Raw genomic sequence first — 23,962 nt, 5'->3', positions numbered from 1 at the left:
CTTGACTGATGAAGTGACAGGCATTTCAAAAATGGCCGCTCACGCGGACGGCGCACGACGTCTTTGAAGACGGATTTGGGGCTTTGTTTTGGTCGCGTTAGCGTCAAATAAGGAGTGAAAATGAAGCTTTTGAAGCCTACATGGGTTAACCATGATGGTGAGTATAATGGTATTCAATTTGTAAATGTATCAAGACCAGAAAATGACAAGGTGATTGGCTTTAATTTAGTGACAATCACAAAGTCAAACTCCTGACTCTTAAAAAGTCTTCGACTTCAGTTTTGTTCTTTTTTTGCAAGCAAGCATTTGGATTAATTTGATTAATCTGTTAAGTTTAGGAAGTGCTTGTCTTGCTGGTGCCAGTTTTTATTTATCCGTATCTGACCGCCATAATCTGTTTACTCCTTTGTGAATGATTGTTAAAAATAAAATGTTATTTTATTTTGTACACAAATTTTTTTTTTTCTAATAAATTATGTCCATGAAAAATTGGCAGTCAGATGCTGAAAATGTTACCCTGTTAAAAAACCCTTGAAGATCGTATAGCGGTAATCGCCCTCTTTGAAAATTTCAAAGAGGGCGCTTACCGCTATAAAACTATACGATCTTCAATGAAATGTACACGTGTGGCCACCATTGTTGTAGGGTATGGTATCTTTATATTGTCCAGTTATTATGAAGTCGAGAGGATGATCCTGTTTGCAGTTAAAAACTTGGATAGATCTGCATTCGATTGTCAGCTTTTTTTCTTTTTTTGTTCATCCCCCCCCCCAAAAAAAAAGAAAAAAGAAGTGGTAATTCTTCTTTACACCAAAACACTGGGAAAATACTGGAAAACTACCAGAAAACATTGGAAAACTGACATAAAATATCAGAAAATACTGGAAAGCTATCTGAAAACATTGGAAAAATATCTTTTAGAGGAAGTTACATGCGGGTCTGGTATACAGTGGTATTGTTTAACGTTTAATTTCTGTCTTAAGAACATGAAGTCACAATGACAACGTTGTCCTGCAATTTCATGTACAGTAGCCCCATAAAATAGTCCATTTATAATGATTGACCCACTTCCTGGCCCTAGGGCTATGCTCTGCCCACATACATGTACATGTGTTGGATTGGGAAGTGTTAGTGAATTTTTCCTCCCCAGTTGTCACTTACACGTACATACTACTTTGCGGTAGTACAATAAAGCACGACAGTTCTCTAAATCAAACTCTACCTGGCAAGTAGATACACACATGGTGTTACCGCAAACCAAATCTTACAAGTTACATACTTGTTGAGAGTTTATAATTTATATTACTAATAGGGCTAACTATTGTTATAATTAGATTATAATGTTGTCAATTTCAGGAAAACCGATATTTGGAATTGACATTCATCCAGATGGATCAAGGTTTGCCACTGGTGGACAAGGTAAATTTATGCTGCTGTCTCGTCACAAATCAGATTATATTGCTTTATTGTATTGTAATGTATTGTATTGTATTGGAGGAAGTACTTCTTCCTCCATGGCTACGTGAGACATTTTTTATGATTTAGGGTTGAACAAAGACAAATTTGACTGTTAAGCAGGATTAACAGTGCCTGTGCTCTACCAAATGAGCCATCTAGTCCCATGTTGGTGGTCTCCATTTTTTTATGTCAATATCTTCGTTCAGGGTTGTTACTACCCTGACTGCAGTATCTTGTTACTTTGGATATTAGAGAGGTTTCGAGTGTACGGACACATACAGATACCGATACGTCGACACTTTGTGTGTTCACTTGACGCGTATCCGCGACTATCGTATTTTGCACACACGTTAGCAACGGATGAAGAGGCTCATAGATGCGTGGACAAAACGGATACTGTTTTGCAGACTTTTAGTTGTCTTTTTGTCCCAGATCAAAAACATTTCCCACAGAATTGCTTTCACTGGTATCGTGCTTGATACCACTCATGATGAATGTGAGCGCACTAATAGTTTGCGAAACAAAATCACGCGGCTGACGTGAACGGTTACGGTTATCATATCCGTATCTGTATCTGTATCCACACGCTTGCGAAACCTCTCTATTGTCTTAATGAGAGCAAATGAATGAGAGTGGGCTGTATGATTGTGTTCAAGTTTTTTTTGGGTGGGGGGGGGAGGGTGGGGCAGTGTGATTGTTTCAGAGCCGCCAACTTTCCCTGTTTTTGCAGCAAGTTCCCTGAAAATAGCAATCTTTCTTTATTGTGTACAATTCTGATAAGTAAATTTGAAAATCTCCCCGATTGTGGACACTTTTTCCATGTTAAGTGAAATTCTAAATATCTCTGATTCTTGTGCATAACTGAATCCATGCAAAATGTTGGCAGGCTCTGGAATCATGAATTATTTTGAATATTTCTTCAATAAGGGGAAGACTCTGGTAGAGTCATCATCTGGAACATGGCTCCTGTCCGCAACGAAGATGAAGAAAAGAACGAAAATGTACCCAAGATTCTTTGTGAGATGGACAATCATTTAGGTAAGTTCGGGAAATCAATCTTTGAGAGGGCAAGGGCATTTTTCAATTTCCAAAGGGGCACTTCCATTAGAAATCTGAACATCTATGGAAAGCCTTTAAAGGTGCATAAACAACAGAACAGGCATAAGAAATTGACTTTTTATATCTACCAGGGCAACTCTTTATGTTTTTAAAAAGAAACCATGTTCTTGAGACTACTTCTCTAAAATTGAGGACAACCACAGGTTGTCAAAAGACGGAAATATCATATTTCAACGTACCATGTACCTACTGAAATTTTGATCAGAGTTTCAGCCCTTTTTGTCAGCAACAACTCTCAATCTCGCAAAAAAAATAAAAACTGCTCAAAAGTTTCTTTGCTAAACACAAAATTTGCAGCGCAACCAATAACAGCAACATTCACTTTACATGTGTATGGCATTTTTTTTCTTGCATGTGTAATGACTATGTGATGTTCTTGTATATTTACAGCTTGTGTTAACAGCGTCCGATGGTCTAATAATGGCTACTACCTTGCCTCAGGTGCTGATGATAGAATGGTCATGGTGTGGCAGATGATCAGGTAAAATATACACTACTTAAAAACAGTGTTTAAAACCACCCCCTAACCCACCCTTAACCCTAACCCTAACCCTAACCCTACAATAGGTAGAGAGTGCAATATATTTATACCACCCTCCAGTTCGAGCATCTGATTGGTGGATTAGCACGTACTGGAAGATAAATATTATTATTAACGCTGTGTGTACTTGACAAAAGGAAATGAGACAAAGTTTGTCATAATTAGTTATTGGATTGGATCTTTCAAGTGAGAATATTGAGTAGCCACTCCCTGTGAAATTGTAGAACCTCGGCTGACCGGCTGTCGGCAAAACAAACTTGGGAAAATTTAAGTTGCCCTGAGCATTAACAAATGTCCGTGTACGTAAGTTTGTCCCACAAAACATTGCAGATAAATACGTCATTCAATATGTCATACAACTTTTGAATGCTTTTGTTTGTTCGATGTGTTTAGTTATGGAGGGACCTCAAGAGTCTTCGGTTCAGGCAAGAATAATATTGAACAGTGGAGATGTGCCCACACACTTCGATCTCACACTGGAGGTAAGTTGCTCTAGCTTGAGATTTTACACCAGTTAAGTATTTATCATCAAACTGATTTTACCCCTCTTCAAAACATTATGCTGTATTTGGAATGAATGTTTGTTTGTTTGTTTGTTTGTTTGTTTGTTTGTTTGTTTGTTTGTTTGTTTGTTTGTTTGTTTGTTTGTTTGTTTGTTTGTTTGTTTGTTTGTTTGTTTGTTTGTTTGTTTGTTTGTTTGTTTGTTTGTTTGTTTGTTTGTTTGTTTGTTGTTTGTTTAGATGATTTTCCCATCATAGGAGTTTGGCATACTCCCACAAAGGGTACATAAAATGTGAACACGAGCTGAAAGAATTTCACAAATATAGACAGTCTGTGACAATCTGTTTCTTCTGTGAATTTTCAAAGTTTGTTAACTGTCACAAACTTTTGTTCAAATGTTTTGTTTGCGTTGTTGTTATGCGTGTGTACAGATAGATTACGCACCATTTCTAATAGATATGAGTTGCGTTCCGCAAAAGTAAAACTGGCATGCACGAAGCCAGCCGGTCTTAAACAGCTCTAGCTTTGTCTTTATCAGCTGTTTAAACACCCCACGGAACACACTCTCAACCAAAAGGATTAGCAAAACTGTCTGGGGTATTTATGAATAATGAGTAACTGACCATTCCACAGATGTCCTTGATGTTGCCTGGTCCCCACATGATGCTTGGCTGGCATCCTGCAGCATTGACAACAGTATTGTCATATGGAATGCACTCAAGTTTCCAGGTAAATATAAAACAATTTAGATTCACACTTTTAGGGTTTAATAAAATTTTTGAAGGAGAAAGTTGATGACCAGAGGCCGATTTCACAAAGCACTAAAATTCAACGCAAGACAAGTTTCAGTATGGCCACAGTAATTTGTGTTGTGTCATCATACTTTACTTGATGACTACGATTGATTTGCTGTTAAGTAGGATTTGAAACTTTGCATGGTGGAAATACAATATGGAAAGGTTTGCGGTCACACCATGTAATGACTTTTTCTAAATGAGTTGGGGTGGTTCTGAAAAGAACCGTTGGTTTCAACTCGACGTTTCCATCAGTATGCTCTGATCGTCTTTTAATTTGCTGGTGAAATCCATCTTAGCTCTTTGTGAAATTGGCCCCAGGCCCCAGTTTCATGAATATTGCAAGAATTTTCTGCTTAGCAAAAGTGAGCAGGATACCAACCAATAGTACTAGTGGTTTTTTGGCTGGTAAACATGGTAAACGTTTTCGGGTAAGCATATTTTCGTTGACCTGAAGCAGCTTTATGAAGTCGAGCCCAGAAGTTGGTGGTGTTTTTTGTTGGATGAAATTGGGCCCAGTCATGTTCCCCAAACCCACAACAATAGACCGATCCACTAAGCTCCGCCCCATTGTATATTGACCAATCACAATGCAACGAAGGTCCGACAAATAAGGTTCGACATGCGTGCGCGCATGCTTGACGTGCGCGGCAGAGTTGTACAGAAAGGCATTGGAGAGGCTCACGTGTTCTTGCTCACACGTGTGCCGTGGGTGGAGCCTAATGGATCTGTCTTTTGGGGTGACAGGGCTTTTTCTCATGCTGGTCCTCTACTTTGGAATAATCTGCCTCTTAATATCCGTAACATGTCATCTATTCATAAGTTTAATTAGGCCCTCAAAACCCACTATAAGTGTTCTTTTTATTATTAATCATGCATATTCATGATTATAATTAGCATATTCATTGTAAGCTCATTGTTTTATATTCTCTTTTTATTTTTCAGGTAGTTGCTCTCTGCATTATTTGATAAATTCTCTTTTTGTTTTGTTTTGTTTTTCCCCAGAGATTATTTCTGTACTAAGTGGTCACTCTGGTCTGGTTAAAGGTGTGACATGGGACCCAGTGGGAAAATACATCGCATCTCAGGTGTGTACACATCATTAAGAACTGTTGTAGTTTGAGTAAAGCCAATATAGCTATAGACGATGTGACATCTGACGTTACTCGAAAACCATAACATGATTCGCGTGCATACCGCCGGGCAAAACCTTTGTGTTTTGGCAGCCAGCTACAAAGTGTATATAATCTTACCATGACTACGCGTCTTTTTGCCTGTCGAAACATGACGTATACAGTGTTTTGTCAACAGAGGGCGGTTTGAATGTAAACATTGGTCAAATCGTCTATATCTTTCGAATATTTTTTTTATAACCCATACACCTGTGTGTTGGTAGAGCGCCGGCATGTTAATCCGGAGGTCGTTGGTTCGAATCCCATTCTAGTCAATTCTTTGTTCAACCCCAAAAATCTTTTTTTTTTATTGATTTCGGTCAGTTCAAATCCTAAATTTTGGCAAGGATACTTTCCTGTATTATATACTTGCTAGTTTCATACGTATTCATTCTGAGATCATTGTGTTTATATTTGCTGTATTATTCTTTTCTCTACTAGTCTGACGATAAAAGTCTAAGGATTTGGAGAACGATGGACTGGAAAGAGGAGACGGCAATCTTCGAGCCGTTTGAAGAGGTTTGTCATATTTTTTTGTTTGTCGACCATGAGACTCCTACTGGAAGAAAATATATCACTGATTATATCACCTCTAAGCTAAGCATGCAAGGTACTATGAAGCACAAGTTAAACAAATCTGCTAAACAATTTTTTGGCTAAGCAAGAAATGACTGTGGTACTAGTTGCATCATTGGTATGGTATGGTGCTCTAGCTGGTATCGTATTTTTCGCTAAGCAAACATTTGTGTGCTAAGCAAGTTTGTTGTGCTTACAGGCTTTAAAGCCAATGAAATTGGATCAAGATGTTTATGTGATTTGTTGTGTAAGTACCATGTTTTATAATTATTTTACTTTTGTTGCCTTCCTGACGCAGTGTGGGGGTACAACACATATATTGAGACTTAGCTGGTCCCCCGATGGCGCCTATGTTGTATCTGCACATGCAATGAACAACAGGGGACCAACAGCTCAGATCATTGACCGAGAGGGCTGGAAAGCTAATATGGACTTTGTTGGACACCGCAAAGCAGTCACATGTGTGGTAAGTGGAAAACACCATTTCTTATTTTGGCAATTTGATGGTTAAATTTAAATCCACAAAACAACCTAACTTCATAAGGAATCTTTACCACAGAATTCTCTTCTGACATTTTTGGCGGTTGTGCTGTGGATGCTGTATGAAATAAGTTTAAAGCAAATAAATGAATACAAAATTAAATATAATATTTGAATTGTTTATTTTTTTAATTTCATTGCAGAGGTTCAACTCTAACATTTTTACAAGAACAATCAAAAGAGGTAACCAATCAAAGGTAAGATTTGTCAGCTTGAATTTATTTACCATTTTAAAGGCAGTAGACACTACGGACGTTTAAGAACGAGTCACTACTTTTTTATTCCCATTCATAAATTCCCTTTTGTTAAAAAACGTTAAAAATACAATTATAGACACTTAAACAATTGAGAATTCAAGGTTTGAAATGTTTTTTCAAAAACTTAGTGAAGAATCTGTTTGATGCACGTTGGTTGTGTGTACACGCGTACGCTTAGATTACGCACGCACGCTTAGATTACGCGCTTTTACTATAGCTATGAATTGCGTTCCGCGTGATAATCTTGCGCGCCCGACACGCGGAAGCCAGCTTGTTATAAACAGCTCCAGCTGGTCATTATCAACGGTATAAACACCCCCACATGACGCGCTCTCCACCAATAGGAGTAGACAAACTGTCTGGGGTATTTATGAATATTAGATAATAATATAATATATAAGATTAATAATAATTACATTTTGAGGTTTCAAATTAAAGCATCTGAAAGCACACAACTTTGTGTGACAAGGGTGTTTTTTCTTTCATAGTTATCTCGCAACTTCGACGACCAATTGAGCTCAAATTTTCACAGGTTTGTTATTTCATGCATATGATGAGATGCACCAAGTAAGAAGACTGGTCTTTGACAATTACCAAATTTCCAGTGCCTTTAAAGCAATTACATCCACTACCCATGAGGTTAACAAACTTGTTCTGTTGTTTGTTTTTCACAACGTGCTTATCTGAAAGCAGTGTGAATTATATTAGTTGTTAATTTCTTTTGTGTCTTTTGTGTTGTTCATTTCCTATTTATAGCAGCAGCCGTATACGTGCTGTGCAATAGGCAGTAGAGACAGATCAGTGTCAATATGGGTAAGTAAACAACAATAAGAATAATTATCAATGTTCTGTTCTAAAGGCTGAATCACACTGCAGCGATACCGAAAAACAATAACGCCGCTAAGAGAACGCATTCTATTGGTTGAATTGCTCCACGCAGGATACGCCCACGCTCATTCGTCCAACGTTCTCGTTTTCGTTCTCGTTATCGAGGCTTGTGTGACCGGGCCATTATATAGCACTTGATCACACCCACATGTGTTTCAAGCCGAAACAAAGTTGTTTAGCAGATTATTTTGGCTAAGCAGGGTTCCCAATGCAGCTAAAGTACGCTATTGATTTGGACCCTTCTTCACACTAAGTGGTACTTTTGACGTGTATAATGTAATAACGTTTACCCGTAGCATGAGCCCCAATAATTTTTGTACTACATGGAATTGCTCTTGATAATGTGTTTGTATCTTAAACCAATAGCTGACCGCATTAAAGCGCCCTCTTGTGGTGGTCCATGACATCTTCAATAACTCCATCATGGACCTGACGTGGTAAGTAAATATTTCTCTTCAGTCAAGGAGAGTTCATCATGATCGGTCATTCAGGTCTGCCGGTCGTTTGGTTGTTTAAGGCGACTGGTTGGTTATTAAAGTCAATGAGGTTAGTCGTTCTGTCAGGCCAGTTGGTTGTTCAGATCAGTCTGTCAGGTCATTTAGGTCGGTCTGTTGGTCGGTTAAGTCAGTAGGTTTTGACAGGTCGAGCAAAGATCTTGCACCACATAGGGTGCGTTCGATTAGCTTTCCTGGGGCGGCCCCAGTCTGCCCCGGTTTGTTCGAATAGCTTTGACGGCATCCCAGGGGCTCACCCGGGTCAGCCCCAAGTGCCCTGCTTGTGGTGCGTGACGTCACCACGAGAGGGTGGGTGATCGTTCGATAAGCTCTTGTCAGGGACTCATCCGAGGTCGACCCACGGAAGCTAATCAAACTCACCCATATTGTCAAAGTTGCTAACAATTATTCAAACCGATTTGTCTTTCCAGGAACCAGGAAGGTGATGAGCTTCTAGCTTGCTCAGTAGACGGCACAGTCTGTTACTTTAATCTCAGCAGTGATGAAGTCGGTTCACAACTCACTAAGGATGACAAGGTATTCGGTTCAACTACTTTATGGACAATTTCTTGAAGTGCACAATATTGTATAAATGTTTGTGTAACTTACATAATTTGGGTTGGTTTATGATTTTTGGTTTATTTAAAAACCTTTAAAAAAATTCACGGTCTAATAGTGGGAGGGTTAAGGTTGTGATTGTCGAGAGTTGAGCCTAGGCTAAATGGAGCCTAAGGCCGTATTGTAATTAGCGTCTACAACTACGGCTACGGCTGTTGTTAAGGGTGTTGCTAAGGACGTCCTATACCTCAACGCATGATGAGGTGGAAATCTAGCCGTAACCCTAGTAGCTGAAGCCGTCCATTCGGACACGGCCTTATTCTATTTATTTTTTTTACCTGAACAGACAAAACTTCACGAGAAAGTCTACGGAAAGAGCGTCTTCTCGTCAGGATCCACAAACCTCGCCAACAGCATCATTGAGAATCCAGAGATGCTGAAACTACAGCAGCAACAGAAAGAGCTGAAGGAGAAGCAGGCGTCCAAGATCAAGATGATGACCACACCTACTAAGACGGTGGTCCAGACGGCCCTCATTGAGGGACAGCCACTGGTGAGTCTCGTCTCATCGTCTTGGTCGAGTGGTTCAGTGCACTGCAGCCGATTTCACGAAACGCTAGGATTAATCCTGTCCTGAGTTAGGATGAATAACCCTTAACTTAGGATTAATCTTAGGGTTTCCATGTTACAGTGCAAGGCTTGGACTTATCCCAAGTCCTAAGATTAAGAAATTAGGAAGAGTTTGGTGAAATCGACGGCTTGACTCATAGAGAACTAGAGGGGGCGCAAGCTTAGATACGCGGCCTGTGGGCCCGATGTGCGGCCATTTTGTAAGTAGACAAAACAGCATCCCATAGCGTTATTATAACACACACACCAACGTGTACTTCATATTAAACGCACGTACAACGCTCTTACAATATGTGCACGCAGCATCATCAGTTCCAATTTGAGCAGTAACTTGTGACTATTAAGCAAGTACCAGAAATTCAATTTTGTAAATTTTTTGTTCCCATTAAAACAGAATCTATTTTCGCCATTTACTTTGCATTTTCAATGAAACACATTCCCCTTTTCCCTCTCAGGATGTGAAGAGCAAGCAGATAGAAACAAGAACCCCTGATGGCAGACGGAGGATCACACCATTGCATATAGCACCTCAACAGGCAAGCTTCGGGTAAGCAGCCGAGTGGTTAAGAGCATCGAATTTAAAAAAAACTTGAGAATTAAACATGGAGAATTTTACAGACACTGAACACTATTGGTAATTGTCAATTCCAGTCTTCTCACTTGGTGTATTTCAACTTATGCATAAAATAACAAACCTGTGAAAATTTGAGCTCGATTGGTCGGTGGAGTGGCGAGATAACTATGAAAGAAAAAACACCCTTGTCACACGTTGTGTGCTTTCACATGCTTGATTTCGAGACCTCAAATTCTAAACATGAGGTCTCAAAATCAAATTTGTGGAAAATTACTTCTTTCTCGAAAACTACGTCAGTTCAGAGTGAGCCGTTTCTCACAATGTTTTATACTATTAACCTCTCCCCATTACTCGTAATCAAGTAAGGTTTTATGCTGATAAATATTTTGAGTAATTACCAATAGTGTCATCTGCCTTTGAAAGGGATTCACTAAGCAGTCTTGATTGCTTACTATACTGTTGTCTAGTTATAAAGCAAAAAACACAAGTAATTTTTTTGCACAATGCAATTATTACAAATCTTTAAATTGTTCTTTTGAACAGAGTGTCCCCGAAGCCATTCCGCAGCTTAAGTCAGAATCTCTTTGATAGTCCCACATCCAGCAGCCAGCAGGGTCAACCAGGCGGTAATGTATTCATCGAAGGTCAGAACAAGGTCATGGTGAAGAAAGAGGTCATGGATGGGGTCACGACCCTGGACAGTAATGTGGTATGTTGATATGACCTTTGGTTTAAGAAAAATAATCAGCAACTGTTAAGTTTGATTGATTTTAGTTTTACCCTTGTATACCGATGTGTGTGAGCACTGTATACTCCCGAGCTCTGTGGAAACAATTCACAGTGATATTACTCGGGTGGGATTCCAACCAAAGACCTTTGCAATTCTAGAGCAGTGTCATACCAACGAGACCACCCCGATTCCCCGGTAGCTAGAGGCAGTATGAAACCCTATGTTTAGCAGCAGCTAAAAACTAAAACAAATGTTTTTTATTCCAGATGCAAATTTAACATCTGCTGAACTGTTGAATTATTCAAGAGAAACAAACTATTTGAGTTTTTATCTGTTGGTTGAATTAGAAAACACTAAAGTTCATTATTTTGAGTAGTTACCAATAGTGTCCATTGCCTTAAATCTATCCAGCCTGTTTCTGCGTTGGATAGTCGCTTCACCCAGAAACAAACCACGGATGGTCGAGCAACAGCAGCAGCAGCTGCAGAGAAAGCCAAACTCACTGCTGAGAGCCACCTTGCCGAGCAGCCTAAACCAGCCGCAGTAGTCACCGAGGTCTCCCCGAAAGCTGATGTCAGCACAGCCAAGTCAGGAACGACGGACATCGCTGCGATGGCGTCGGCTGCGGCCGCTGCAGCATGTGCTGAAGCTGCTGCTGCTTATGCTGATAAGTAAGGATGTTACTCAGTCTGTTTATTTTTAAAGTGATTAAGGTTGTTGTTAAAGTGGACGGCCATTTATGTTTGCGATAGAGTTATGCAGCTTTGTTTCTTTTCTTAAATGGAGAAACAGAACTAGTGACTTGTTAAGTAGGGTTTGAAACTTTGCATGGTGGAAATACGATATGGAAAGGTTTGCTGTCATACCATGTAATGACTATCTCTAAATGAGTTGGGTTGGTTCTGAAAAGAACCGTTGGTTTCAACTCGACGTTTCGATCAGTTTGCTCTGATCGTCTTCCGGAGAAAGCAAATTCACTTAACTGTTTCAGCTTTCTCCAGAAGACGATCAGAGCATACTGATCGAAACGTCGAGTTAAAAACCAACAGTTCTTTTTAGAACCACCCCGACTCATTTAGAGATAGTCATTACATGGTATGACAGCAAACCTTTCCATATCGTATTTCCACCATGCAAAGTTTCAAACCCTATGTAACAAGTCACTAGTTCTGTTTCTCCATTTAAGAAAAGAAACAAAGCTGCACAACTCGGTTATTGTTCAGTCTGAACAGCAGAGCCAACAACCGATACAGTTTTTGGTTACCGCCGCCAAAACGCACCCATAGTCATTACATGGTGTTACAGCAAACTTTTCCATATAGTGACTTGTTATATTTGGTATGCGGTGATCTGCTAGCTGGGTAGATTAGGTCCTTTTATTAGATTATATTCTACTATTGCATACAGGTTTTTATTAATTCGGTAGACTTTTCTACTACTGCGGAGTAAATCTTTAGGTATTCTGGCGACTTCTTGGTTCTGAGAAGAACTGTCCTGCTTATTAGCTGCTACATGAGCGGAAGGTAGGAAATCGGCTGGACTAATACTTTGGCTACCACCGCTCAATCCCATTCACTTAACTGTTTCTACCACTTTCTATCCAAAGTGTTTCTTAACAATTATTACTTGTGGAGGATGGAAAACTAAGTTATAAATTGATTCTTAATTGTGTTTTTCTCCCACCAGAACCAAAGATGTATCCAAACTGAAAGATGGACCCGTCGTAGCCTCCACCCCTCCTCGTTCCTCTCAATCCCTGAAGGGGAAACGAGGAGACGCCTCCTCAGATAAACCCATCATTAAGAAGCCTCGCAAGGAGTACAGGACACAGCAGAGAATTGCTGCTGCAGCTGCTGCTGCTGCCGCTGCTGCAGCAGCTAGTGCAGCTGCAGCGACGCCAACTTCCAGCGGGACCTCAGTTGCTGGTGTAAGTGACTTTTCAATTCAGGGGTCGAGTTAACAAAGAGTTAGGATAGTCCTAACATATGGATAGTCCTAAGTTAGGACGGGTAACTTGTCCTAACTAGAGATAAGACTAGTACCTATTGCAAAAAAAGTTTTGTATGCACTGTGCAAGAATGTCCAAAATGTCAATATTTTTTTGATAAAGGGATTTTTAGCATTCACGGCAGAGTGCCAACTCTCTCTGACTCTGCAGTAATTTCCATGAAAATAAACCAATCTCTCCCTGTATTGATGAACGAACTTGAAAATCTCCCAAATTGTGGACATTTTTTCCCTACTACATTACATGTAATACCTAAGAGAACATCGAGTTAGCTGTTGCAATCTTCTGTTCCAACCCCAAAAATTAATTTTTCGACCCTAGCAGAGCCTTCTCGAGTGCTAAACATCTCTGTGATTGTTGTTGGCAGCTCTGTAACAATGTGAGGATTCTTGATAAACTTGGTGGGTGGCTGGACCCTGTTGATTCTTGTTAATTATTCTTAGTGACACTGGACACCTTTGATAATTGTCAAAGACCAGCATTCTCAGTTGGTGTGTCTCATTATATGCACAAAATAACAAATTTGAACTCAGTTGTTACCAGCCAAGCCACTGATCAAAAAACACTACGCAACCCCGGACAGTGCGGTCTTGGAAGAAACGTGCGCGTATATGCGCTGCGCGTTGTGCATAGGGTCTATAGAATATATCAACCAATCTTTAACATTGTAAATTTGTTGTCCTTTGATATTGAACCAGGGTTCATCTGAAGCGGCAAGTCGGTTGTTACCAGCCAAGCCACTGATCAAGATACTTTCTGCAACCCGAACAATTGGTTTTGAAAACATGCGCTTATGTGCGCTGTGCATTGTGCATAGGGTCTATAGAATATATCAACCAATCTTTAACAACAAAATTTATTGTCCTTTGATATTGAACCAGGGTTCATCTGAAGCGGCAAGTCGGTTGTTACCAGCCAAGCCTCTAATCAAGATACCAACCCCAGAGACTCCCAAGAAGTTACAGCTGAATGTGCCGCGTCAGAGCAGCTCAACTGAACCAGATCTCGTTGTTGAATTGGAAAACAGCGACTCAGTCACAGGTGAATAATAATAATAACAATAATAGTCAAGATAGTCTGGGGGTCGTCCGAGAGTGTCAGGGTTATCATGTTTCTTTAATTACGTGTTTATGTGCATTTTACTGTAAATTTGATGTACTTTAATCTTTTTATCTTTTCCATTGTTGGAGGTTTTGAGGAAATAAATAAAATAGACCTCATGCACATGATGTCGTATCAGTAGGGCGCCCTCACCTAGAGGTCAGAAAGAAGACGTGCATTGGCCAAACCTGTGCGCCATGCGTACATATCTGTGCGTTTTGATTGTTTGGTCATCGTTTTACCTCTAAGATGGCTGCTGGATGACAACAATGCATAAGGTCTATAGCCTCTAGGGAATATACATACATGTAACTAGTTTTTTGTATATTTTGGTTCAAAGTGGATATAATTTCTTTTTCTTTACAGCAAAATCTGTACATAAACTCCGAGGAATGAAAGAGAACGAGACGTTATGGGAATCCATCCTAACCAGTAAAGGAACAATATTAACAGGAAATAGGTTAGTCACTTTTTAACCCTCCTACTGTTTGACCATTTAATATCATCTACATTCTTCAGACGGCAGCCTGCTATATGATATCATTTGGTGAATCCTACTGTCTGATTATATCATTTGAATGGTTTTGAATGGTAGATAGACTATGTTAGCCCGCAATATATCATTAAATGATTGCATCTGCACAGTACACAGTCAACCCTCCTACTCTGTGACCATTTAATCTACATGTTTTGAATGAAACATGCACTAGGACAGCCTGCAATAAGATATGTAAAGAATGCATCTTTACACTGTGCACAGTCAACCCTCCTACTGTCTTACCATTTACAGTCAAAAAGTAAATTTTGGTTTTGGTATAACTGTATTTCTTTTTTAGGTTTGTGGTATGCGTCAGCTGTGAAAACCAAACTGTAAACATGTTCTCCAGTGAGGGTCGGAGGTTACTCCCAGCGTGTTTGCTGCCCTCTGTTGTCAGCATTTTACAATGCAGTAGTGGGTACATCATGGCCATCACAACATCAGGCTTACTGTATGTCTGGTAAGGCACTAGTAGCAAAAAATCATGGTCTCATTTCTTAAAGCTGCTTAGCAGAAAATATTGCTTAACAATTTTCTGCTAAGCCAAAATAACCAGGATTCCAGGTTCAGATAGTGTATGACTGGCAGCTTTATTCTGGTAAGCAACAGGCATGTGAGACATCCGCGGAAACGCGGATGTCCTTTTTTTAAATTTGCCCATTCCAAGTTTTTTTTCCACAGTCTCCGCTTTTTTATCGTCTCCGCGCACGGCCAGTCCTGTTTATAATATGTTTGGTTTACGTCTAACAACAGTCGTGCAAGTATTAAGCAAGTACCTGGCATTTTAATTTTAATTCATCTTCAAGAGCGCAATGTCCCATTTTACTTGTCATCGTCTCGCTCCACAAAACGAGGGCATCCTTGATGAATTTAACTGGGTCTGTGCCATTGTGTCCTCCATAGTAATGTTGGGTCATTTTCATTGGTTTTGTTTGTAGGGATGTAAGGAGGATGGAAGCCAAAGTCAGCAGAGTGTCGTTACTGCCAATCATGAAAGGTGAGGCCAAGCAACTATTTTTTTTTTTTCCAATTTTTTTTTTCTTGGTTCTTTTTTTTTTTAGGAGGGGGGGGGTTTGTTTGGGTATTTGTTTGGGTGTCTATTTTAAGATGATCTTCCCAACAAGGGAACTCGGCAAATCTCCCACGAGGGTATAGCGCCAAGCTGGCAACGACCAATCTCTCTCATACAAACATTGGTGCCCAGTGCCTTGAAAGAAGATCTTTGATTCAGTCGCTAGACAACAATATTTATTTTTACAATCGGAAATTTTATTTTTGTTAATCTGCAGGTGGTGATATAGCCATCACAAATTCACTGGTAACAGATCAGGGAGTACCAGCTATACTGCTTTCCAATGGAAAATCCTACAGCTACAATTCATCCATGTCTTGCTGGTAAGTGTTGTATATTCACAGCCATCAATGCAGAGTGTACTTTCACAGTTGTGTGGACTGACATTAAGCCACGACTCGGTCCATGAATCTGTCGAGCAGAAAATACTGCTTTGCTTAATTCTTTGCTAAGCAAAATGAGTTGGCCGCCAGTTCTAACCAATGTGAACTCTATTGTATTGTAGATGGTAACCTATTTCTGCTAAGCATGATTTTTCTGTGCTTAGCAAGTTTTTGTGTTTATAGGCTTTAATGAAATGTGTCCCAGTTTCATTCTAAGTTCAAAAATAATTTGACTGTTTACTTGTTATGTGGGACTTGAGGCATCGCATGATGAGGTATCAATCTCAGACCTGATACTTCACGGAGGCAACGAAGGCGATTGCCTCAATGCCCCCTGTTGCCTTTGAATTGCTCCAGTAGAAATATACAATTTCCTCATAGTGTGCCCCCCTTACTAATAAGAAAATACCTTGGTGCCCTTGCCCTTTCAAAAACGAAGCATACAGGCCTGCAATCTATATTTTTGTATAAGCACACTGTATATATCTAGTTGCCGGGTAGATCGTGTTCTTTTGAGAACTTGTCTTGCTTTAATATGTTCTACTTCAGCGGAGTAGATTTTTTAATGTTATTTATTTTAGTTACTTTACTATAATAATAATTTGGGGGGCTAATCATCCTTACTCGCATCTAAGACCTGAATTGTGAAGGACGCTGCTACAACGTGTTCGAAAAGCAGGCATGCAAGGGCGCCTTTGGCTGCCAGCCACGTCAACCCATTATGACCACGGAGCACAGCCAGGATCGAAAGTGTTTGATTTTTCCTATATTTGAGTGAACCGTTTTTACCTTTTGATTTTAGGATGTTATTGTGTCAGCAGGGTGACACCCTCAGTCTCTGCTCAGACCACCAGGCATGTCAACCATCCCAGGGGGCGCTATCTGCATCCGGACCCCTCACCACACTGCAAGGACCATTACTCAGGTGAATATACTTTAGCAGCGGGTACCGCACTGATTTAATAGATGTTAAAGGCAGTGGATACTATTGGTAATTACTCAAAATAATTGTTACCATAAAAACTTACTTGGTAACAAGCAATGGAGAGCTGTTGATAGTATAAAACATTGTGAGAAATGGCTCCCTCTGAAGTACCGTAGTTTTCTAGAAAGAAGTAGTTTTCCACGGATTTCATTTTGAGACCTCGGATTTAGAATTTGAGGTCCCGAAATCAAGCATCTAAAAGCACACAACTTCGTTTGACAAGGGTGTTTTTTCTTTCATTTTTATCTCGCAACTTCGACGACCAATTGAGTTCAAATTTTCACAGGTTTGTTATTTTATGCATATGTTGACATACACCAAGTGAGAATACTGGTCTTCGACAATTACCAATAGTGTCCAGTGCCTTTAATAGATGTTAAATTTGCATCGGGATTAAGAATATTAACTTTTAATTTGTGTTTCTGAGTGTACTTTCTTGAGTCATGTGAAACAGAACTCGGGAAAGAATTGACTTGGATTCGAACTGCCTTTTGGGTTTGAATCCCACCCTAGTAATATGCCTGTGATTTTTTTTTCACAGAGCATTTTTTAACCGAGTATACATTGTTAACGCACATCTGTGTAGGGGTAAAACCAAAATTAATAGCCTTTATCCCCAATGTAAATTTAACAATTATTTTCTGTTTTGAAAATGTTAAATTCATGTTATGTTCCTGCGGTCCGTGTTGTCAATAGTTAAAACATTGCCATGTGATCTCCTCTTGACCAATCAAATTTGATAAACTGTCTTGGACCATTTAATATGAATAAATACCACTGTTGCATTACGTCTTTCATTTGTTTACAGCCGTTAATAATATTCGTTTTTTTCTTAATCACAGAGCAGGGAAGCAGTCCAACGGTATGTCCCAATCCAACCGTACCCTACAACGCTCCTCTACAATGAGCTATCTAGAGGGTCAGCTGTCCGCTGCTCAAGCTTTAAAGTCTGGTCATGAGTATCGCTTCTGGCTGCTGACTTATGTTCGCTACCTGGTACAAGAAGGTACGTTGAAGAAATACTTTCATTTTCATTTCATTCCATATATTGATTCTGGTTGTTAAGCCAAGGCCAAGTGAACTTTTCAGACTGACACCCAGTTCAAACAGGCTCACCAGAGTCGCGCCGAACCTAGTAGGTAAGGAGCGATTCTAGGTCGACCCAAATAAATTTTGGTTTCACAGACAGGCGAACTGAACATAACCTTTACATTAGGCTCAGCTCTTAACAAGATCTACGTCTGAAACCAAGGCGTTCCAGAGTCGCGCCGAACCAAGTAGGTAAGGAGCGATTCTAGGTCGACCCAAATAAATTTTGGTTTCACAGACAGGCGAACTTAACATAACCTTTACATTAGGCTCGGCTCTTAACAAGATCTACGTCTGAAACCAAGGCGTTCCAGAGTCGTTCCGAACGACTGCAACAGTCAATCTTTCGACTTTGAGTGCGTTCTTACAGTCAAACTTTTCGTGTACTTAATTCAGAATTTGGTTTTGCGTGACTCTTAAGCGCCTGTGTGAAACGGGTGTTAATCACTATACTGGGAAAGAAGACATTGAAGCAGCTTAAGTTTGAGATGTGGCAGGAAAACCCCAGAGAATTATTCCAGGGAAATTCCACTGTGAGGAGTGGACTGAAAAGCCAATCCATATAGTGCCCCCGGTGAAATTGGAACCGAGGTCCCAGAGGTGGAAGACGAGGCAAGACACCACCATACCAACTTGATTTAAAGTCTATGATTATGCACAGCACAAATAAAGAAATGGTGATTCTGTAACGAGACGACAACACTTATTCTAGTCATTGTGAAATCAATGGTTAGCTTGCTAGGATTCAAACCCACAACCTTGTGAGTTTAAGTCGTGGAATTCCTGGTGAGTAAGTGACATTTTAGTCAAAACACATGGTTTATTTTTCTTTCTGGCCATTTCTTTCGCTACAGAGCAAGAGAGCAGATTACGAGATATCTGTAGTGAGTTGTTGGGACCGTTCTACAAAGTGGGGGCTGAGGAATCACAGTGGCAACCATTGGAATTGGTAAGATACCTGTTTAACCTTTCACCCTTAACCTTTGATCCTTGACATTTGACCTCATGCATTGACCTCCGGCCAAATTCCTCATTGCAATAAGTGTACTGGGTTCTTTTAAGTTCACACGGGACGTACAGCTTTACATCCAATCCGAAAGACACCAGGGTCACGCCCAAGAGCTGCTTATCGGCAAAAAGTAGCTAAGCACAACAATATTATGCTTACCAGATTTAAGTTACCAGCCGTACTACCTACCATGTCACATAAGCAATTTACGACTGGTATCCAGTTCATTTCTGCATAGCAGAATATTGTTAAGCAGTTTCGCTTATAAAGCCAGTAAGCACAAAAACCTGCAAAGCACAGGATAATCTTGCACAGCAAAAACAGGTTACCAGCCAACATTCCATGAAGTTTACTTTGTTGCGACTGGTCCCCCTCTTATGTTTTGCTTAGCAAAGAAATTTGTTAAGCAGTATTTTCTGCTTAACAGCTTAATGAAATTGGCCCTAGGACATGAAGGACTCAAGTCCACACTGGGCTGACCAAAAACACCAGAACTTGAGTCGGGGGCACTAAACTGCTCAGCAACAACATGCCACCAAACTAATAAAATCTTTGCTTTGCGATAAAACTTCGTTCTAAATGTTGTTCTCTCGTCTCCTTTGCTCTCCTCAGGGTCTCTCTAAACGATACCTCCTGGACGAAGTCCTCCCAATCATTGGTTCCAATCTCAAGATGCAGAGATTGTACACGGAGTACCAGGAAGAACTGAAAATCCTGAACGAGAAGAGCCTTATAACCTGACGCTAGTTACCTCAAAGTTTTATTCCTAAATTCCCCAAACTCAGGTGGACCCTTTGTTTGTCATTAAAAGACGTGCGTCCACTTTTGCAATTAGATTGCAACCGTTCGCGCCAATGTTTTTGACCGATGAAACGATTGGATGGCTGAAAATCCTGAACAAGAAGAGCTTTATAACCTGACGCTAGTTGCCTCAAAGTTTTATTCCTAAATTCCCCAAACTCAGTTGAACCGTTTGTTTCTCATCAGAAGACTCACGTCCACTTGTGCAAACAGATTGCAACCGTTCGCGCAAATGATTTTTGATCGATTGAAACGATTGGATGGCTAAAAATCCTGAATGAGAAGAGCTTTATAATCTGACGCTAGTTGCCTCAAAGTTTACTCATAGATTCCCCAAACTCAGGTGGACCATTTGTTTCTCACTAAAAGACTCGCTTCAGGGTTGTGTTCCACTTGCGCAAACAGTTTGCAATCGTTCGCGCAGACGTTTTTTATCAATGGAACGATTCCTGATGTCAAAATAGCAGCACTCTGTTATAAAGATGGTGACAATGCATACATTTTTGTTTGTACCGTTGGTTTTTTGCTGTATTGAAGGTCTTCTTTTGTACATCATGAGAGCAACTAATTAAGTTGTTATTTCGACTCCACCCGACTGCGTTATCAACCACCAAAAACACACTATAAATTCGTTGTGACAAGAAAACAACATTGTCTGCTTATAGTGTTGTTGTCCACAATTTTAAAATCACCCACCAACATCTCAGAAGTATGTTCACCTATGGTTGCTAACGCTTACCAACTGTGCGTTCCAGGCGAAATTGTTGGCAATGTTTTAAAATCACCCACCAACATCTCAGAAGTATGTTCACAATGTTTGGCAATGTTTGCGCAAGTTGAATGCACCCGAAGCAAACAGTTGGTTTGCCCAAACTTCTTAGTTCATAGTGAGGCTGGCAGGGAAATAGTCTGGTACTTGTTTTCAATGCCAGTACTATGGCCATAGTTGCATACAAGTAACATGACCACAAAAAGGTCTGTGAAAACAAATAATACTGTATTCTGAAATGAATTTTTTACGGTAATATTCAGTTGTGATACAAACTTTTTTTTAACCTTTTTTAGTTTTCGAACTATTAAGGGTATTATAGCAACAATTTTCACTGGGTTTAAGTGATTCAACGACTAGTGTATTGCATATTTGTTTATGATGGAGACGAGTTTACCTAACACTAAAATACCAAGCCAAACTTCCCTTTATATCAACTAAAAGCTTCACAGGAAAAACAAAAAACAAAACTACAGTACTATAGAAATATCCCCAATAATTAACAGTGGCATATTTTTTAGAAAACCTTGAATATGAAGTCATCTTTTGGGCAGTCTTTTCAGTGAACACAAGAATAAAATGAAAGTAGTCTAGAATTATCTTGGAGGGTTTCGCAAAGACTTTGGGGGCTTTTTTAAAAACTATTTTTTTCTCCAGATGATGAACTTTAATAACACTTGACACGATTATATTTCTACCATAATCATGTAGGCGAAACTTTTTGTAACCTCAAAAAAAACGACCTAATTTCTGTGAACAAACAATCTGTATTTATGTACAAAGATGGTAATATTTTTCTCGAGATTTGTACATCTTTGTAAGGAAGTGATGTTGTATAACAAACATGTGTCTAACACAAGTTTTTATTCACAATGGGATGTGATGATTTTGATAAATAAAATGTAAATATCTTTGGAAACATTGATGTAATGAGATTGTTTGTTTATTGTATTTAATGCTATGTCTAGTTAATAAAAATGGTTGGCGAATAAAGAACCTCTTTTAAATTTTCAAAAAAGCGCAGAGCCTTTTTTTTAAAGGCCTATAGAGGGTGGCATTAAAAAAATGATGATCCATGCACAAACATGAGGCTTTCTAAAAAAAAGCGCAAGGCCTTCTTTTAAAAGGCCTATAGAGGGTGGCATTAAAACACAATTTTGCAACCATCAAAATCGCAAAAAAACGCATAATCTATTTTAAAAAGGCCTATTGAGGGCAGCATTAAAAGACGATATAATCAAATATCAAATAAAAAGCACAGAACCTATTTATAAAAAGCAAATAAAAAAATAGGGGAAAATTTCATAAAACTAAAGCTGTTAAGCAAAAAATTTTGCTCAGCAATTTTCTCTGCTAAGCAGAAACCTATTTTTGTTAAGCAATACGCACACAGGTATAAAAAAGGCTTGGGCCCCTGGATTAAAACGTCTTTTACAGACCTTAGACTTTCTAGTAAGTGACACCCCCGGGCCTTGAGATGTAAATTCGACGCATCAATTTACATAGCAGTCAAGGGGTAGACAGAGAGGGGCGGCCGCCCTAATAATAGTCTGTTTGAAACTACCGCGCAGACGTTTCGGTTATTGCGGCGTTTTCGAAACCACGGCTTCGGCACCAGACTCGGCTCAGGCTACCTCCGCCTCGCGGTTGTTTTGACAGATATATTGCGCGTGTTTCTTCAGACAAGAGTACGGAGCCTGAAACCGAAGCAATGGTTTCGAAAACGGCCAACTTTGTGACGTCAACTTTGATACCAGCATGCTTTGCGCTATAGTTGCAGAAAAAAATTGCACATGTCCCGCTGTAGTCAGAAACGTCCTAAATAATTGGTAAGTTTTTGTCACTTTGTTAATAAATTATCAGCACATGGCATGAAGGGATATATGCCAACATTCTTCTCCTTCTATTTGTGTATTCAAGTTGGCTTAACTCAATGTAATTAATTGTAAAAACTGGAAGGGAAATTACTTAATTTTTGTTAATCTAAAACTCGCGTGGTTTTCGTCCATTGTTGAATTTTGTACGATAATGTATCCTACATACAGTCAATAAGGTTTATCGCGATTCAGAAACACAATGCATTGTATGAAGGAATGAGGGGCAGTTTCTATGCAGTTTCTACGACTCGCACACGCAACGCCTATACCTTTGTGTGGGTTCAACAGCGTCCTCTCTTGATATTTTGCTATTCGCGATAAACCTATGATGTAGGCCCATGCACATATCTCCAGATTATTTGCGCGTTGCAGTAAAAACTCAATGACAATGATTGAGTACTTGGTACAGATTCCTTTAGAACTTGTTGTGGGTATACTTCAGAAAGCTTTCAGTATCCTGCCTCCACGACTTGTTTACTCATTTTTGTTACAAAAAAGGAAGGAATTTTCCGTATCGATCGTGCCACCACTTTTCCATTTGTTAATAAAGGAAAAGTTTCTGTATGGCGCCACCACTTGTTTATTCGATATGAAATAATATAGTATCTAATTTACCTCAAAGAGATATCCCTTTTTGTAAAAATGAGTGAAAAAGTGGTGGCGCCATAGGAAAAGTTATCCAAAAACTTCTAAATTAAAGGTGTCGTTGTGATTTGGGTGCACTGTCACTGTGCTGGGACTCAAGTTTATTCCATTTTTACAGGTTGTGCTGAGTTTGTTGCAACTTTGTGATGCGAGGGCATAGTCTATTCTATACCAACTCGGGACTATTTCTCGAGGTGATGTCAAGTGCTATGCGCAGCATCCTGGTATAATATACCAGACACCATCAAGGGATTTCTCTTGCTGTACAGGGAAGGTCCATGTTTCAGCGTCGTAGAGCAGCATTGACTCGTCTGTTGCCATAAAGAGTCGCCTCTTGAGGGTGTTGCTGAGCTTGGCCTTCCAGTTCTATTGCCACAAGTGAAGAATGAATACAACCAGCGTCATTGGAGCCTAAATATAAGGATATACAAGGATATTGGTAAGTAAACCTTTTGTATATATCATTACCGTTTGCTTGAAGAGTGAAGACCCACTTTTGTCAAGTCTATATTTTTTGGCAAGTCTATATTTTTTGGCAAATAGATTTTTCCCCCAAATTTAATATCTTGAATGGAGGCCATGGCCTCTGTTGCCCCTGGTCTTGGCCTACAATCCCGGCCATATCTCGTTGGGCCCCCCTGCCCCCTTTCAATGTTGGTTCCAATTGCTGATTGTGTTCTGAGATTGTGTTCTGAGTTGTGTTCTGAGTTCTGAGATTGTGTTCTGAGTTACAGTCAACGTTGAGCGGGGGGCGGGGACAAATGTTTTGAATGTGAATGGGAAGTGCACAGGGAATCGTTGTATACAATGTTAGGAAAGGGTGGCCCAAGCATTTTGGCCGGGATTGTAGGTT

At 39.8% G+C, this 23,962-nt stretch overlaps 1 protein-coding gene across 2 annotated transcripts; it reads left to right on the top strand.

Moving 5' to 3' along the window:
* Positions 1–43: 43 nt before the first annotated feature.
* Positions 44–21,238, top strand: LOC117290989 (protein HIRA-like). 2 transcript variants are annotated; one of them, XM_033772586.1, is made up of 27 exons: positions 44–157; positions 1,357–1,419; positions 2,386–2,496; positions 2,968–3,058; positions 3,512–3,600; positions 4,253–4,348; positions 5,419–5,501; positions 6,027–6,104; positions 6,460–6,627; positions 6,845–6,898; positions 7,718–7,771; positions 8,213–8,283; positions 8,772–8,877; positions 9,245–9,451; positions 9,984–10,075; positions 10,646–10,811; positions 11,244–11,503; positions 12,519–12,759; positions 13,722–13,881; positions 14,308–14,401; positions 14,778–14,939; positions 15,418–15,476; positions 15,769–15,874; positions 16,737–16,859; positions 17,762–17,925; positions 18,863–18,957; positions 19,630–21,238. In XM_033772586.1, the coding sequence occupies exons 1-27, from the start codon at positions 121–123 to the stop codon at positions 19,756–19,758; spliced, it is 3,159 nt and encodes a 1,052-aa protein (XP_033628477.1). In that variant the 5' UTR covers positions 44–120; the 3' UTR covers positions 19,759–21,238. The 2 variants fall into 2 exon arrangements, with proteins under 2 accessions (XP_033628477.1, XP_033628476.1); XM_033772585.1 differs by having other exon boundaries at positions 7,715–7,771.
* Positions 21,239–23,962: the final 2,724 nt, after the last annotated feature.

Source organism: Asterias rubens, chromosome 5 (assembly GCF_902459465.1).
Source record: "Asterias rubens chromosome 5, eAstRub1.3, whole genome shotgun sequence".
In the NCBI taxonomy this organism is placed as follows: domain Eukaryota; kingdom Metazoa; phylum Echinodermata; class Asteroidea; order Forcipulatida; family Asteriidae; genus Asterias; species Asterias rubens.
The sequence above is the reverse complement of the archived record's forward strand: the minus strand, read 5'-3'. Positions and strand labels throughout refer to the sequence as shown.